Source organism: Apus apus, chromosome 2 (assembly GCF_020740795.1).
Source record: "Apus apus isolate bApuApu2 chromosome 2, bApuApu2.pri.cur, whole genome shotgun sequence".
Taxonomy (NCBI): domain Eukaryota; kingdom Metazoa; phylum Chordata; class Aves; order Apodiformes; family Apodidae; genus Apus; species Apus apus.
The window spans coordinates 152,099,382-152,117,366 of record NC_067283.1 but is presented as its reverse complement, the minus strand read 5'-3'; the positions used below and the strand labels follow the sequence as shown (position 1 = coordinate 152,117,366).

Sequence of the window (17,985 nt, the reverse complement as noted above, 5' to 3'; positions counted from 1 at the left end):
CTGATCTCTGGCTTTGTGTCCACCTCGGGGCCGAGCCCCCCTCTCTCCCTGCTCTTCCCGGGGGGGGGAAACCGCCGGCTTTTTCTTTTTTTTTTTTTGTTTTCTTCTTTTTTTTTTTTCCCCCCCTCCACTCCTCCCGGCATCCCGAGGCCGGAGGCAGCGCCCGCCGCCGTCCCGCCCCGCCGCTTCCCCCGGGGCAGGTGCTCCGCGCTTCCCGGCTCGCTTCCTTCGCTGCCCTCCCGCCTCCCCAGGCCCGGGAGCGGCTCCGCGCCGCTCCCCGCCCCCCCCAACCCCGGCTCGGCGCTGGCTCCCCTTGGCCAGGGCCACGCCGGCGGCCCGCAGCTCCCACCTCCCGCCAGAGCGGCGGCGCGGCCCGGCGCTCCCGGGGATGCTGCCCCCAACTCCCCGCCCGCCGCCTGACACCATCGCCGTCCTCGCCGCGCCGGGCGCCGCTCGGCTCCCCGCGCAGCGGCCACCTGCAGCAGCAGCAGCAGCAGCGGCAGCAGCAGCAGCAGCAGCAGCAGCAGCAGCCCAGCTCTTCACCGCCCGCCTCGCACCGCGGCGGAAGGAATAAAAAGCGTCCAACCCGTCCCGACCCGCCCGGCCGGTGCTCCCCGAGGGCAGCCGGGGCCGGGGCGGGTCGGGCCCCCGAGGGCACCCGCCGCCCCTCGCTCACTTTTTGCGCGGAGCCCCGCGGATGGGCGCGCTGCCGCCTCCCGGCCCCCCCTGACTCCGCCGCCGCCGCTCCGCCTGAAGAAACTTGGGGACGGCGGCGGCCTCCGCCTCCCCGCCGCGCCCCGCCCGGGCTGCGGGGGACCCTTCCCCTCGCCGCCGCGCCAACTTCGCGGGGGGGACCCGCCCGCCGCAGCACTCCAGCCCGGGGCGGGGACCCCCTGCTCCTGGCCCCGGTGCCGGGGAGGAGCGGGGGTGCCCTGGATGGCCCTGCGCACTGGGACGGCTTGGTTTGGGCAGGTCCTGCGCAGAGTTTCCCGGCTCCAGGGCACCTGGTCCCGGCGCTCCAGCAGCCTCCTGTGTCTCTCCTCCCAGGAGCCCGAGCAGGCGGGCGGAGAGCGGCCGCCGCCGCAGCACAAGCTGCCCCGCAGCAGCGGCAGCGGGGGCCGCCAGCCCCCCCGGCACCTGCCCCCCTGCTGCGGTTGTTGCGGCCTGTCGGATCCCCGGGCAGCCAGGGGGGGACATGGTCCCCTCACTCGCCCCTTGCTGGCGGCCATGAAGAGGCAGAACGTGCGGACCTTGTCCCTCATCATCTGCACGTTCACCTACCTGCTGGTCGGGGCTGCCGTCTTTGATGCCCTGGAGTCCGACAACGAGATGCGGGAGGAGGAGAAACTCAAAGCCGAGGAGATCCGGCTCAAAGGAAAGTACAACATCACCAGTGAGGACTATCGGCAGCTGGAGTTGGTGATCATGCAGTCCGAGCCGCACCGGGCTGGTGTCCAGTGGAAATTCGCCGGCTCCTTCTATTTTGCCATCACAGTCATCACGACCATCGGTGAGTGTCTCACCTCGGGGAGGCCCTCAGGAGCCTGGGCCGGGGCTGGTTTAAAACCCCCCTTTGTTGGGAAAAAGGGAGAAGGTGAAGGGGGCCGTGGCATGCAAAGGGTTAAGTACTGGATGAGGGTTTTTTTTTTGCTTCCCTCCTGTATTATGTAATTAGTTGCTCTTCACTGGCACTTGTTGGACGTGGTGGTGTCCCACACCTCTTCCCTGGAGATGATGGAGCCTGTGTCCCCTGTGTGGGACTGGAGACGAGTGGGGCTGGCCTGGTGGGAGAATTGGCATTAGCCAGGTGGCTACCACTGGGCTGTTGTTGCTTGGGTGTCAAGGAGGAGGGGGGAAGAGGCCGGGTGACACTCTTCTGGGGTTCCCCTCGGGAAGAAGGAGGCCCTATCGCCACGCTCCTCCTTGCACCTTTCCTTAAGAGACATGGGGAGAAACTTAGGCAAATGAGGATGAAAACAATGAGTGCATGGGAACTGGATCAGCTGGGAAAGCCCTAGATGTGGCCAAGTGTAGCCTGGCTTCCTAAACTTTGTTTTGGCATTGGCAAGGGCTGTGGTGGGGCTTCCTGCAGCTGTGGTCCTATTATTGGGCCTCTCCTGGGCATTCCTGAAGTTTTTATTGCAGTTGGAGTATGTGATGTGCCAACAGGTCACAGTCTACATCTCCTCTTTGTGGACACACGGTCCGACAGGCAGAGCAATGCCCGCTGTGCACACCCGTGCTGCCCAGCTCCCCAGATGTGCCATTTCCCAGGACAATTGAGAGACAGTCAGTGGACAGAGCCACAGGCTGTTCATTTTGTACTTCTCTGCTTCCTCCAGCTAAAGCAGAGTGTTTTGTGTAAAGTTTCCTTCCAAGCCATGAAAATAAATACCAGGATAACTAGAGACTGCCGAGTGGACGCAGAACTGTGCCACAACTCTGGCTTTGGCTTGATGAGCAGGTTTGTTCCTGCTGGTTTTGTATTCAGTAGTGGTGGACGTACTGAGGTGGTTGATATGTCCTTCTCCCAGCACTTCTAGATGTTCCCCCAGAACATCTGGGGAGATCTGAAAAGAGCTCTCTAGCTCAGTGGCTGTTTGATAATGCATTGTATTGAGCAGGACACGACAGATTAGCTGTGTTGTTAATACAGAAGGACTCGATCTTTTTATCATTTAGGGCTTGTTACAAGAAATTTGCACATTGCCACCTGAAGATACTGTCAGATCTGATAATATAAAGCCTATTTGCCCTTACAAAGATAAGATTTTAAACTATAACCTCCTATCTTTTTTAGTTACTATATCTATATTAATATTAATATTAATATTATATATTGATCAGCTATAGAATACAAGGTAGAATGTAACTTTGGCTGATGACTTAGGTTTCCTGCTGTTCGTTAGGATGTCAGAACTCTCCTTCCTCTGGTCACTGATTCTCCCTCCCTCGATCTGTCTCTAGCAATTTATTTGTGCTAAGTGAATTCTGGATTGTCATACCTCTCTGGATTGCAACTGGGCTTCCACACACACCCCCGTGTGTGCACTCAAGGGGCCCTACACTCCTGCCCAGGAGGTGGCTGCAGTACTTTCTGGGTTCTTAAGCTCAGTCAGGGACAGGTAGAACGAGCTGGCTTTACAGCAGTTTGCTGTTTTGATCATATTTTACACAGGAAGGAGTACAACTTGCTTGGGAAGCTTTAGCATTTTCTCCTGCAAAGAGCTGGGATTTGTTTAGGAAGGTTGGAGCACATCAGCGTGCAGAGAATAGAGTGTGTGTTTCTGTAGGCAGAGGCACTTTGGGATGTCAGAACTGTTTAAATTTGAAACGTTTATGGCAACTGAGAACCACTGGGAGGAAGAGTGATAATAAAGAACGGTGCAGAAAGCAGGCTTGCTTTAATGATTTTTCATTTGGGAAACTCTGCTCCAGAAGGATATGTGATCCATCTTTCAAAAGTTTATTAATAGTTACTATCTGCATCTTGCCAAACACACTTCTATTTTGTGTGTAATTTCTTCAGTACTAAAGTAGCTTTGTGATGTTATCTGGTCTACTGGTGGTCTGTAAAAGTGAGCATGGAAGGTTTTTCTTTAATTTCTTGTTTATCATAAAAGAATTTCATTCAAAGGAGAAAGAACGACTTTCTATATTCAAGTTCTCAAGAAGAGAAGGTTCATTCTCTATGTTTCTTGCACAGGACAGTGATCCCAAATGTTCATAGTGATATTTTGTGATGGTTGTTCATTTTAGTGTGACTGTTTGTACACTCTCCCATTCATTTTCTTCCCCTGAAACCTCTCAGACAGGCTCCAAGCAGCACATGCACTGGTGGTGTGCGCGCTACTGAACGTGCTGCGTTCTGTAGGTGTTCCTGCAAAAGTGCATCTAACTAACCATCGCAGGCTGGTTTTTAGAACAGAGTTAATAAAACCCCTCGTTGCCTAACCTAGAGGGGCACGCCCATCTCCAGAACACTCCTCACTGGACCACAAAGTCCAGCAAGACGCACACACTAGCAGACTACTTTCCGTCTGACTTAATTGTTCCCCTTGCTGTCGCCGTGCTAGCAACATGTCTGAAGCGGTTACCTCTTCTCTGTGTTGATTGCAGCCGCTGTGGCTTTAATTTAATCAGAGGCTCTTATCGCTGGCCACGGACCAGGAGCCAGCAGCTCTCGCTAGCCCGGCAGAGCCTGGTGCTTCTCCCGCCGGGAACGGGGAGCGGCAGCGGGCGGGGCGGCCGGTGGTGCTGAAGGGACAGCTCCGGTGGCCCCGCGCTGCGGGACCGGCCTCCCCCGACGGCTCCGGCCTCCTCCTGCAGCCCCCCATCCTCACCCCCTGGGTCCTGCCTCCTCCTGCCGCCCCCCATCCTCACCCCCTGGGTCCTGCCTCCTCCTGCCGCCCCGCATCCTCACCCCCTGGGTCCTGCCTCCTCCTGCCGCCCCCCATCCTCACCCCCGGGGTCCTGCCTCCTCCTGCCGCCCCCCATCCTCACCCCCAGGGTCTGGCCCCCTCCTGCAGCCCCCCATCCTCATCCCTCGGGGTCCTGCCTCCTCCTGCAGCCCCCCATCCTCATCCCTCGGGGTCCTGCCTCCTCCTCCTGCAGCCCCCCATCCTCACCCCCTGGGTCCTGCCTCCTCCTGCCGCCCCCCATCCTCACCCCCGGGGTCTGGCCTCCTCCTGCCACCTCCAATCTTCCACTCCCCTGATCTGAACCCCCACTCTGGTTCCGATCTCCACCCCCCCCCCCCCAAATCTGATCTCTCCCGCCAGGTTGCGGGCTCTTGCCTCCCCTTCCAGGCAACAACATTCAAGACCTACTTGGAAAGGAGGATGGAAATCTGGAAGCCTCCCATGTGAGGCAAAGTGCTGAGATTAGGTCAGGTCTCACACTTCCTCTAATCTACGGCATCTGGCTTTTATTAAAGGGTGGTAGGGGTTGTGGTTTGCTTGTCAGGCTGAGTAGTAAAGAAATAAGCAAGGGCTGATCCAGTAAATGCAAACAGTTTTTTTCACCTGTGACACAACTTAATTTTTTTGGTCCCCAAGTGCAGTGTTATTTATTTATTTGTTTGTTTGTTTGTTTGTTTGTTTTTAACTGATCCAACAGAAAAAACCAAACAACCACAGGTGCTACAGCATTCAGTGACTCTGCTCTTACAATCCAAGAGCAGCTTCCACAAAGTTTTGGTCATGTTTGAATTCCGCGAAAGTTTTTAGGTGATCAGGATGGAACTAATAAGCTGTTCTTGGCTCTCACCAGTTGCTGAGTTTATTTTGGGATTGTTTTCGCTTTACAGTTAGTTAGTATAATTTCCTATCCGTTTCCAGTTACACAGCCAAAATGATGACTGAGAGCAATTTAATCAAGTTCTCCATCCAGCTATTTGTCTTTTATGAGAGACGTTGTAGAATACATCACAGAGCTCATCAAGAGACTGGATACGATGAGTAAGAATAGCAGCTTTTGAAAAGAAAAGGTAATTCCTAGGATTCCTACTAAGTTTTAATGCCCTTTTCTACAGGTTTATAGGAGCGAGTAAACTGCTTCTATGTAAGCAGGTGTCAACACTGTCAGAATGTGTTATTGGCATGGATATCACTCCATCATTTAGGCCTTAAAGGGTGATAGTCATACTTGATTTAACACCGCCAAGCTCTAGTAAACACTGAATATTTCTGGAGGCTTGTACAGAATGTAAAGAACTGAAAGCTGTTTATGTCACCCTAAAATGAACTGAAACAACAGATTGAGGATCTTTATTTATTTATTTCTTCATGAGAAGTGACTTCAAGGAGAGCAAAATTCAGACAGTGTGTGCTGTGAATGGCTAGTCTCTTTTTCTAGGTTTTAGGCCTTTGTTTTTGATGTCAAACCTACTACAAGCAGTATCTGAACTATCCTGGTGAACACAGACAAAATATGTTTTAAGAATGTGGTGCAATATCTGTGATGGTGAATGGAATATCCACCTATTCACAGTTGTTTGGCTACTGACTACCCGAACGCTCAAGAACTCTGTTAGATCCAGATGAGGAGCTTGTGCACATCTGGCAGAGGGTGGCCTGACAGGGAGTTTTGAACCTGCAGGAATGAAGTGAGTGAACGTGCTTAAATCCCTTTCCAGAGAGTAGTTAAGTCTCCACGTCCTTTCTCTGCGTCACTTCACCCTCCTGTAAAACAGGTATAAAAATACCAAACTGGTAGTGTTGTGATGTTTCTAGTTTGGGTTAGAAAAAGACTGAAGTGTTTTCACTTGTAAATTATTGTATATTGCTTCTCCTTTTAGACCAGCCTCTGGTGTTATGACTCTGCTCTGGATTTTTGATGGATGGTAATATTTAGAAGCAGTCAGGTGAAAAGCTTTGCATAGGGGATCATGGCAGATGGACAGTTTGCAATGGAAAGAAGGAAAGGAAAGGAAGAAGAACAGACATGAAAGGGGAGAGATAGAGAACAAAGACACTAATGCTTTGGTCAGCTAACTGCTGCATTCATGAGCTGCTAGGACCATAAAGGTCATCTCTCGTATATAAAAAACAAACAGAAAGTAAATTAAAGCCACTCTATTATTAAGAAACTCAGGTGAAAGTAGAGAGCAAGATTTTCTGGTGATATGAATGCTTGTAGATGCACTGAAGTAATAAATCTTTCATCCACACCAACTGAAGCTTCAGTGGGGAGTACTGGATGACCAGTATTTTAGTATCTGTTGATGGCATCTCCCAGGCAAGGAGGAGGTCAGCTTCAGGGAGCAGCACAAAGATAAAATGTGCATAGAATTTTGCTCCCCTGCATATCTAAAATATTCTGCAAGATCTTTTTACACTGCATTCTTTGTCTCATGAAGAATTTTACAAAAGCCCAACAAAACAACAAAAACCTGAAAATATCCAAAACAGTGTCCTGCTAACACCGAGGGGACTTTGTGGCTGCTTTGCTCACAGTTGGTAGAAACAGTTCTTGAGCTCTCAAAAACTGGTTTTGCAATGATACCTCACATTCCTGCCAGAGGCACATTAGCAAAAGCTTTTTAAAAATCACTGATAAGGAAGGCTTAAATGCAGCTCCCACCGATGCTGAACTGCAGCTTCCCGCTGCACAGCTTTGTGGCAGTGCAGATGCAATATCCAGGAAGGGTGTGACAACACTTTTGGGGAAGCATCAAGAAGCCTCCAGCCACTCAGTGGATTTCCTTAGTGTAACCAAGTCTGCGAAATCAGTGTTTTGAAGGTGTTTTGTTTTGGGTTTTTTTTGTTGGTTTTTTTTTAGGATTTGGTGCCCCTTGCTTTCCTCCTAACTGTTTGTAACTTCTTTTTTAACTGAAGCAAGTGAGATTAAGAATAGGCACAAGAAAACTCCTTCTAGCTGTCAGGGTGGTTGCATGCTGGAAAATGTTGCCTAAGGGGACTGTGGAATCTCAATCATCGGAGGGTTTTAAAAGGAGTTTAGACAAAAATCTGTCAGGAATGGTTAAGTTATTGCTGCTTTTGGCTTTGGGGAGGAAGACGGACCAGCTGACCTCTTGAAGTCTTTATCAGCCATATGTTCTGTGATTTTCTGAATCTTCCTTTTTCCACGTCTTGAGCTCAAATAATTCCTGGAAAACTTGTTTTTCTTGAGAAGAAAACTAAAGATCTTCGAAATTCCAGTTTCTCCACTACATGATCTTTTCTTATGGATTATTTTTCTATGCAGTAAAACCACTCATGTGACTTTGCAAGTGTCAGCATAGAAATACCTGTTTTTACCCACTGACAAGACTACAAATTAGAGGTGTCAGCGAGTCTTTTGGGAAAGAAGTTAGCTGAAGAAGAAAATGATCCTGCTGATGCAAGGATGGGGAGCAGAAATTTACAAGTCAGAGCTGGGAGGGAGAGGAGGTGTTCTAGACTAAGAATAAGGGAAGAAGTTTAGCTGTTAGCTATGCGTTTATGCCTCCTTCTACTAAAAAGAATAAAAATCCCTTTGCTTCCCCTGGGGACAGCATTGGATCTAGAAGTCTTGATCTAAAGCAAAACTGATTAATGGAGAGCTTGCCTTTTGGACATCATGGGTTTTGGGACAGACACTGCTGGTCTGGCAAAAAGCAAGGATGGGAGTGCTGCTGTCTTCCCTTGAAGGCTGTCTAATCTGAGATGCTTAGTTCCTTCAGTGCCAGAGCATATTCCTTCATAAACAATGAAAGCCATGCTCATGGCTTTGAGCTTGAGTTACACAGCACTTTCTATTCAGAATGCTGTGCTGACATGAGGTGATTCATCTTCACAACACCTCAGTGTAAAAATTATCCTTAATTTAGAGACAAGAAGATAAAATGACTTTCTGGAAATTCAGGTTGGGAACTATTTCTAACTGCCAAACAACTCACTCCTTGCTTCAGACCACATGGAATTAGCTGGATTAAAGAGGGAAGATGAACCAAAAGCAGAGCTCCATAATGATTTGAGGTGATAGTAGCAAACTCCTGCAGCTTAGATCTTCTGACATGCAGTAATAGCAGAAACTGGAGCTTTATAAAATGAAGGATCATATATAGCTCTGGGCAATTATCTCTGTTATTACTATGTGACCTCTGTCAAAGGCCCTTTAGGTTTTTAGGTACCCAGCTTCTATGGATTTTACTCAAGATCCTTGACTGGATCTGGATGAAGGCCACATGAAATATGTCCTTCCCCTGTAACAGATGCTAGCAGGGACACTTGCTGGTGATGCAGAACTAATCAGTAAGAGTCCTTGCTGCTTCTGAGTTGAGCTAAAGGGTTACTGTGGACTTGCAACAGATGTTTGCTGTGTGTAGCCAGCCTGTTCCTCTGTTTTTGGCTTGTGGATGTTTTTGAGTGAAGCCATCCATGGACTACTTCCAAAATTCCATGTATGTAGATTGCTGTGATGTAAATTAATTGGACGTTGTTAACATCTTGGGATTATAGTCCATGGAGTCTTAACTTCAAGTAGAAATATAGGGACAGAGTCCTTCCTCCAAGTTACCTATACCTTGCCAGGTGTCTGTGCCTTGACTAGCTACAACTAATGTTGATGTTGTTGGTGATGTAGCTATGGCAGTCTCTTTGATTAATGAGAGTGGGTCTATGGATTAGGGAATGCAAGGCAAAAAACCCACAGAAATTAAGGTCTGATCCAAAGTATGTTGTAAATAATGGAGAGAATATTCTGAGTCACAGTAGTTTTGGATCAGGCCATTATTTGATATGAATTCTGCAAAGCAAGGAGATGTATTCTATAGCAAACCAACTCCTGGAAAATACTTGCGATAGCAGTTTGTTTATTTTTAATAATGAAGCAAACAGAGTTTGTGGAGTTAGAGTGCATGTTGGCTTTGATATTTATACTGATTTTTATTTTTTTAATTGAAAGTGAAAGGCTAAACTGCATACCTTGAACTCTGAGCAAAGAGAAAACTTGAGGAAGAATGTTGGTGCTTTTTATTTCATGGCTTTGTTTCCATGGTGGGTTTTTTTAAATATTTGGTTTCTTGCACTGTAAAAGCCAGGCAGTCAACAACCTCTTCTGAGCCACTGAGATGCTTTTGTTGTTGTTTTTTTTTTAAAAGTGTACTGCTCCCTTACTCCTTTCCTGTTTCAGGGGCAGAACCTCCTATGTTTCTTCACAGATTTTTTTTCTTTTTAAGGAATTGAAGTGACAGTTTTTCAAAACTATCTGGCCAATTGCCACAAGAGGCTTATGTATTCATCAGTTGGCTAAAGGGTTCAGTATGTAACTGCTTCCATTTTGGAGATTGTTAGGGGATGCCAGTGAAAGACATCTCTCTATTAAGGACTCCTGTATTTGTTACTCATTAGGATGATTAGGAGGGAATGGGCTGTATTGTCCTTTCAATTCCCTGCACCAGCAGGAAAGAAGAACTTCAGATAAATCAGAGACAGGTAGTGGGGTAAAAAGATGTCTGATGGCAGGTTGATTGTCTTCTAGCTCTCCCAACACAGAAGAGAATTGTTCCCTGTGAGCCTTCTTGGGCAGGAACATTTCACAGAGAGCTTTAGGGCACAAACTGATGGACAAAACCTGCAGCATCTTCTCTGATTGTATGGTGCAGGAGATGAGCTACAAGGAAATGTTTGTAGTCTCCTCATTTAGGGATATTCCTGACATATTGAAGGGAAGGTAGAAATAAAAGAGATCTCCTCCCAAGGCAGTTAGCACTATCAGCAATTTCCAATGTATGCTACTGTTAACTCAGAGAGATGTTTTGGGTGCAAATGGAATGTTTTATTTCTTCTACCCTCTTTTCTTTGGATGTCTAGAGAGGATGTCCTTCTCCTATGTTTAAACTGTCACAGGCCATTGCTATGGGAACTGTATCAGAAATGAGCCGTTGTCACAAACCTGTGACCACCTGGAGTTTTGAGTTGTCATTTTGCTGCATTTCACACCCATCTGGAACTTTTCAGGACTAGACACATTAGGAAAAAGGTATTGAATGCTCTTGTTTCAAGCATCAAGGCATCTCTAACTTGAACTAATGAGCAGCTGTTAGAATCATATAGTAATTTAGGTTGGAAAAGACCTTTAAGACCTGCACCTGGGTTGGGGTAATCGCAAGCAGGATTGCAGGTTGGGTGGAGAATGGATTGAAAACAACACTGAGTAGAAGGAATTGGAGGTGTTGGTTGATGGGAAGCTCAACACGAGCTGGCAATGTGCACTTGCAGCCCAGAAGCCAGCTGTGTCCTGGGCTGCATCAAAAGAATTGTGGCCAGCAGGGCAAGGGAGGGGATTCAGCCCCTCAGCTCCGCTGTTGTGAGACCCCCCTTGCAGAGCTGTGTCCATTTCTGGAGCCCCCAACATGAGAGGGACATGGAGCTCCTGGAGCAAGTCCAGAGGAGGGCTATGAAGGATGATCAAAGGGCTGGAGCAGCTCTGCTCTGGAAACAGGCTGAGAGAGTTGGGGTGTTCAGTCTGGAGAAGAGAAGGCTCCTGGGAGACCTTATAGTGGCCTTATAGTACTTGAAGGGGCTACAGGAAAGCTGGGGAGGGACTTTTTACAAGGCATGGAGTGGTAAGGATGAGGGGTAATGGTTTCAAACTGGAAGAGGGAAGATTTAGATTAGACATTAGGAAGAAATATTTCAATATGAGGGTGGTGAGACCCTGGCCCAGGTTGCCGAGAGAAGTTGTGGCTGCCCCATCCTTGGAAGTGTTGAAGGGCAGGTTGGATGAGGCTCTGAGCAAACTGGTCTAGTGGGAGGTGTCCCTGCCCAGGCAGGGGGATTGGAACTAGGTGATCTTTAAGCTCCTTTTCAACCCAAACCATTCTATGTTCGTGGAGTGCAAGTGTTAGCTGTTAATAGTTTGGGCTGTATGGTGACACAGATCTGACTTTAATAAGTGAAAACAGTGTTATTGGCAGTAATATTTTTTAAAAAATCTACAGTTTGATACTTCAGTTAACTTTGCACTGTATGTTAGGGACCTGAAATAAAATGAATTCCAGCAGCAGGAAGGACATGGAGCCCTGACCACAAGGCTCTGCATGCAGGCTGTGTCCTGTCAGGTACTGCATCTGGAATGTTTTCAAACTGTTCATGAAGTCAAGATGATTGGGCTCACTGTTACAATCCTGCATCAGAGGAACACCTCATACCTGCAGATGTGACTGGAAGTCTCAGTGCTTCCCCACAGTTTTTTTGGCCTTTGGGAACTTATTAGGCTTCCAGAGGCAGTCCAGGAGTTTTAGAATTCCTTACAGGATAAAGCATATACTGTTTTCTGCTGAGGACTCAAAACAGCAGAAGGATTGCCCTTCAGAACTATTCAGGATTGTTACATATACTCAGCTGTCAAGAAACCTTAGGTTGCCCTAGACTGGCAAAGAGAAAGAAACCATATTTTGGGACATGGAATTCTGGGGACCATCGTTTGTGGAGTGGGAACCTCTCCCAACATTTGAAGGAGTCTACCCACCATTACTCTGCCAGATCCTCTGTATAAGTCACTGATCCACTGTTTGCTTGCTCCTGGACACCAAATATGATTTAGCACTGCAGTCTTTTTTTTGCAATATTACTTAGGTGGATTAGAAATGAGATAAATCTAATTCTAGCCAACTGGATCCAGCAACACTAGATCTGTGCCATTGGAAGCACATGGAAATCCCAGGCATGTGACCTGAATTCTTCAGTTGACCTTTTAACTGATACATTAAGAATTCAGTGAACTTCTCAAACTCTCTCCTTCAGAGTTTCTCCCCTCCTGTGCTGTTTCCTGTGGGAATGAACATCTCAAGAAGAGGAAGGAGATGGTAGCAGTTAATTCTGGAGTGATGCCCTATCAGCTTTTGCATTCTTTTCTGGTATTTTTCTCTGATGAACAAATAAATGATCATCCAATTTTTTGGCAGCAAAGGCTTAAACTCATTATTTGCTCTTAAACACATCCTGCCTAGTAGTAAAAGGCCTGTTACTTTAAGGGCACTTTTTAAACAATTAGGACTTTAAGAGCAACTGTTTGCCTTAATGGGTGCACTCTGCCAGTCAGAGGGTACAACAAAAGCTGATGCCTACAGATGTAGGCTCACAGAGGCAAATCAGCAATGGTACAACTCAATTCATGAGTGTACTGCACATCCAAGAGATAATTTTAAAGCTTGAGAAGCACTAGTTGTGATTCAGAATGGCTTCATTTTTGTTTTCTTCCCAAATATCCACCCCTAATTATATTTTCATTTAGAAGCCTTTGTACCACTCCTATGCTTTTGATAGCTTAATCTGTGTGGGTTGCATTCAGCTCTGGTTTCACTTGTTGGGCTGGCACCAGGGATAATTTTTCGTAGTCTCAGTCTTACTACGTTGCTGTTCTTGTCTGATGCTTGAACTCAGTGTCCTTACGATGTAGGTAGATCAGCTGCTGACATTTTGGTACGACGCAGATTTCTGCTTCCAAGGTTTCAGGAGGTTTCTCTTTTCTCAAGATGGAGCTCATGGTACTGAAGAGGTAGATGCGTGGGATGCAAACTTGGCTCCGAGTACCTAGCGATGGGTATCGCAGTGGAAGCTACGGGCTCTGGAGCATGTGGTCCTGATTTGGATGACTGGCTGAAACCTGACTACAGGTGATGAGCTGTTACATAGTATTTCCATGATCTCTTTGGAAAGAATGCAGCCTGGGGAGCTTTGCAAATCTGATCAAAACCACAGCCGGTTCCTGAAGAACCTGCGTGTACAACAGTGAGTAAGAAAAGCCGTGAAACAGCAGCAAGGAAATGTTAGAGTGGCCTCAGAGAAAAAAAAATACTTCTAGCAATGATACTAGTGTTACACTGAAACACATTGCCTGGGGAGGGTGTGGACTCTTCATTGCTAGGTCTTGAAGAACAGGATAGAAAAGCATCTGTTAAGAATAACCTCTGCATACTGTCCTGCCTTGTGGCAAGGGATGGACTAGTCTCCTGCCTTATTTTTAATGGTTCTGTACACACACAGGCTGTTTGAAGTTTGTCTTGGATCTTGCTTGGGATCTATGTGAGTTTATCTTGCCCTTTTTTTGCTGAAGGTTCCTGCTTCTCTGGGGGATTATCGGTCCATCCTACAATTTTGTCTCCAGCTGAGTATCTGGATAAGAATCAAACCTCCTCTCTAAGCAGACACTGTTCACTGTCAGCAGTGTCACCAGTTTTTTATGGCTGCTGTTTGAACAGCCCTACCAGTGGCTGTTGCAGGGAAAAACAAACATGCTGCCTATCTTTAAAAAAAGGACAGGAGAGAACATGGGGAGTTAATGCTTAGTCAACCTAAATTTGATACTCAGAAAGATATTTGACCAAGCTCTTAAATAATCAGTGTGAAAGTACCTAGAGGATAACAAGGGGCAATCTGGAGCAAATGCAGTTTTTTCTTCTGTAACTCACATTGAACTTCTCTGGGGTGTTCTGGTTTTGGTTATTTTTTTGTTTTGTTTGTTTTGTTTTTTTTCAGTAGAGTAGCTGGTGTAGCTGATAGTGGGGGAGCAACAGATCTTGACATTAGGTATCGGGCATTATAATAGAAATGAGTTCTTATAATTACAGGAGAAAAACACAGACTGGATTGAATTATCACAAGTGGGTGCAAGGGCTGGATGCACACACACTGTGGCTGGACTTACTGCATGTGTGAAAAGCAAATACACTCTGCAGGTGATTGTAAATAAGGCAGAAAATACAAACCCAGTTGCCCCCTGCAAAATCTGCCACCAGATAATTTCACAACAGGATAACAAAAATAAATAAACTGAAAATGTTAAGTTTTCTGTCAATGTGAGTGGACATAACATGGACAGTCTTGTAAAGGGCTGTCTTGTTGTTGGTACCGTTCAGTTTTCCCATTAATGTCTTGGCTGATCCAACAAGAGAACACACAGTAATTGTGAGAGGAGTGGCTAGCACTTTGGAGAGCAGGAGCAGAATAGAAAATGATTTTGATCAATTGGAGAAATGGTCTGAAATCAATATGATGGAATTCAGTAAAAACAAGTGCAAAGTATTGCAGTGCAGATGCAAGCATGAAATGCACACATATAAAAAATTATGTGGACTGACTAGATGCAAGTACTGCAACATTATGCTGATAAAGCAGACTAAATACAAGTCTATGGTGTTAGATGTTCAAAAGAGGCAAGTGTTAGGTGTAAGTCACAGAAAGTAGCTCTTCTATTTTGTTGGTATTGGTCAGGCTTTGGCTTGAAAACTGTGTCCAGTTTTGCGGAAGGATCAGGAAAAATCAAAGTGTTAAGAGGGGAAAGCAACCAAAACACTAAGAGAAAACCTGACCTGCATTCAGTGTGAAGTGGACAGAGATTGTTTAGTCTGGAAAATAAATGTGTGAAGTGGAGGATAGTAGGTTGTCAAATATGTGAAAGATTGTTGTACAGAGGACAGTGATAAGTTTTTTCTACGTATCTACCCAAGTAGATATCTTGAGTGTGGCAGATGTAGGTTCCCTGCCAGCTGTGAAAACAGCTGTAACATGATCTGCAGGCAATCTCCAAAGTATCAGTAGTAGGAAATCTCTCTGAAGGAGTTAAACAGTTGTCCAGCACACATGGGCTTGGTATGCTTCAGCCCGCCTCAGATCTGAATGGACCAGGTTAACTGCTGAGGTCCCTCCAAGCCAGGTGTTCCTAGGAGTGGGTGGTTGATCATGGCTATACAGGAGTTGACTGATGAGTTGTGTAGGCCCTAAGTGCTGGGCTGAGGATCTAAGCATCCTGAAACAATTTATTGAGGTTTCTCCCAGCTCGCAGCTTCTGGGATTATACACTCTAGGTTTGTTTCTGAGTACTGTGCTAAATGGACAGTAACATTTGCTATCTGGCAGTGCACCTCACTATGGTCAAGAATGGACTTGCCTTTAAAAGAGCTGTTCTGCTGGGAATGGCATTAATATGCATCTTGCAACCCTCATTCATTTTGCATTTTGGGTTACGAATTCTGTCATGCTGAAACAAAGAGGTTTGTCCTCTTTCCCTAAATCCCATGCATACAAACCAGCAATTTCCATAACACAGACAATCATCCAATCTGTTATCTTGGCAGACACCGATGCCTTTCTACTTTGGAGGAAGGAAATCTATCCCATAATACACCTGTGCAATATATGGCAATGGTGATTTCGTTGCTAACCCCCGCAGCAATCAGTTTATGCCCTCAAGCATGGGATTTGATTATCCTTGTCATTATCTTAGCTACAAATGTTATTAGCAGCCATAAAATTGTCCATTAAAGTGAGAGGAATTACTTGCCTGCACCGAGGGGAGAACAGATAATTTACTACATAGATTTTAAGCCCAAATGCACTTTTTTCCACAAGAGGCCTCTAAGCCTTTGTTCAGCCTCCATTTTTGTGTTTCAAAAGCTCCTTCCCCTCCATGGGCTTCAGGTCTGTGTCTTCCTACCGTAACAGTGAGATAGACACATGCCATTCTTGAAATAACCCTGAGATCATGACCATATAGGACTTCATGCTCCATGGCTTGCATTAATTCTTCCCTAATACTGGATGTGCAGCTGCTCAAACTTTGGTTGGGTTCCATAATTTCTAGACTTCACTGTTGGTCCAGGCTTCATTTATAAAGAAGCAATTCTGAATGCCTTGGGCTTGACTTGGCACCCATGGACTGACTGTACATCACTGGTTGAGCATAGGATCTGCTCCTGGCAGGGTAATTTTTATAGGTTTTCATGATACTGCAATACTAGGTTTTTATGAGAGGAAGAGGTGATGTATCACAGGGGCCAAGAAAAGGTGCTGTGTCTGAGTGGGTGACATCCAGGGTAGCGTCTGAAAAATTTCTTTGTCTTCCCTGGGACTGGCTGATTCATTCTCTTCCCACCACCCTGTTAATTCCTGTTCATATGTCAGTTCACCTTAAAGCTGCTTATTCCCATGTGGTATTGTGTTCCCACCCCCTTCCATCAACAAGGAGTGGGAGAGACCGCCTACATCTTTCCCAACAGACAAAAATGGTGGATCCTCACAGACTGGGACAGATTCTGATCACAGTTACTCTCTGGAAATCCTCTGGAACTTTTTGCTGTATTTGTTGTCTTTAAACTGAGATGGATGTGTGCAGAATCTGGTCTGGAGAGCCTGCATTTTGAAGGAAACCTCCCCTCCTACTCATGCCAAAAATTCACACACAGGATGTAGCATCAATATTAGCTCCTGTAGTAAATGGAAAATGCAGCAGCAGCCTGAAAGGAACAGAAAATGTTCTCAAACAGGACTTGAAAAATAAATAAACATTGTATAACCACCAAAATCAATACTCTTCCATATTAACCATTACAGATATCTGTCTTTTTTTCTATCATACTGTGCACATTTCAGTGCTGTGGAAGATGTATAACTCAGGGAACCTCATTTCAGAACTTGGAGGTGGTATATCAAAGGCAGGGTCTGGGACAAAAGGCCTGACAAAGAATGATTTTAAGTAACACAGGAGGTTTTCACCTCCTGCTTCTCAAAAGAGCATTAGCTGTACCAAACAAGTGAAAAGATGTATCCAAAATGGATATGTATTAATGGATGTTACAACGTTATTAGAAACAACTCCTCAAAAGCTCATTATGTCCTGAGTCATCTCTGCTGACTTAAAAAATTACTTTGCAAGAACAAATATTAGGTTCAGGACATCCAAGAGGGGACAGCCTCTTAGCTTTCTGCAGTCTAAAAGCTTTATATTCCTCAGCTACTCCTCTGCTTGGAGGGAAACCTAGGTGGAGCAATGTCCTTATGCTTTCTGCAGTCTATGCCTCATGGCCTTCTTCCTTTACTCGTCATGTCTGCCAACACAGTCAGTAATTTTCAGGTTATTCTTGTGGGCTTCTCTGTTGAGTTTGTTCAAGCCAAGCTGCTCTTGGCTACTGAAGGCATCCTCTCTTCTCCTCTTCCTTTGAAAACTTGATATCCCTATTGATCCAGGAAGCAAAAAGCAGGACTGCAGACTGAGCAGGTGGTTGATGATCTTCCCAACCAGAAGACTGTGTGTTAGATTTAAAAGATGGAGATGCCCCTGTAGCCCATGGCCATCCTTTGCTTTCTTGCCCAACACACATAATATTGGGGGAACATCCTGTGTTTTTTGAACGGTGTTGTGGTTTGGGCCCAACATGACAACAGAGGAACAGCCCCAAGGCCGCTCACTCAGCTCCCCCCTCACACACACTCTGGGATGAGGAGGACAAAGCTCATGGGTTGAGAGAAAGGACAAGGAGGGATCTTCACTGATGAAGGTCCCGGGCAAAACAGACTCAACTTGGGGAAAAATAATAAGTTAATTTCACATTCATCACACACACACACAGGACACAGACACACGCAGAGCAGGGCTTGCATATGTTACCCCACCCCTCCCTTCTTCCCGGGCCCAAATCCCTTTGTTCCCTGTTTCTCTCCCTCCTTCCCCCCAGCGGCACAGGGGGATGGGGATGGGGTTTGGAGTCAGTTCACAGGCTGC

General features: G+C 46.4%; 1 protein-coding gene across 1 annotated transcript in view; it reads left to right on the top strand.

Moving 5' to 3' along the window:
• The first annotated feature begins 936 nt into the window (after positions 1-936).
• KCNK9 (potassium two pore domain channel subfamily K member 9) overlaps positions 937-17,985 on the top strand; it is an 86,723-nt gene continuing 69,674 nt past the window's right edge. The window contains exon 1 of the mRNA XM_051612437.1: positions 937-1,510. Coding sequence (XP_051468397.1) covers positions 937-1,510 — 574 coding nt within the window. The remainder of the gene's footprint in view (positions 1,511-17,985) is intronic.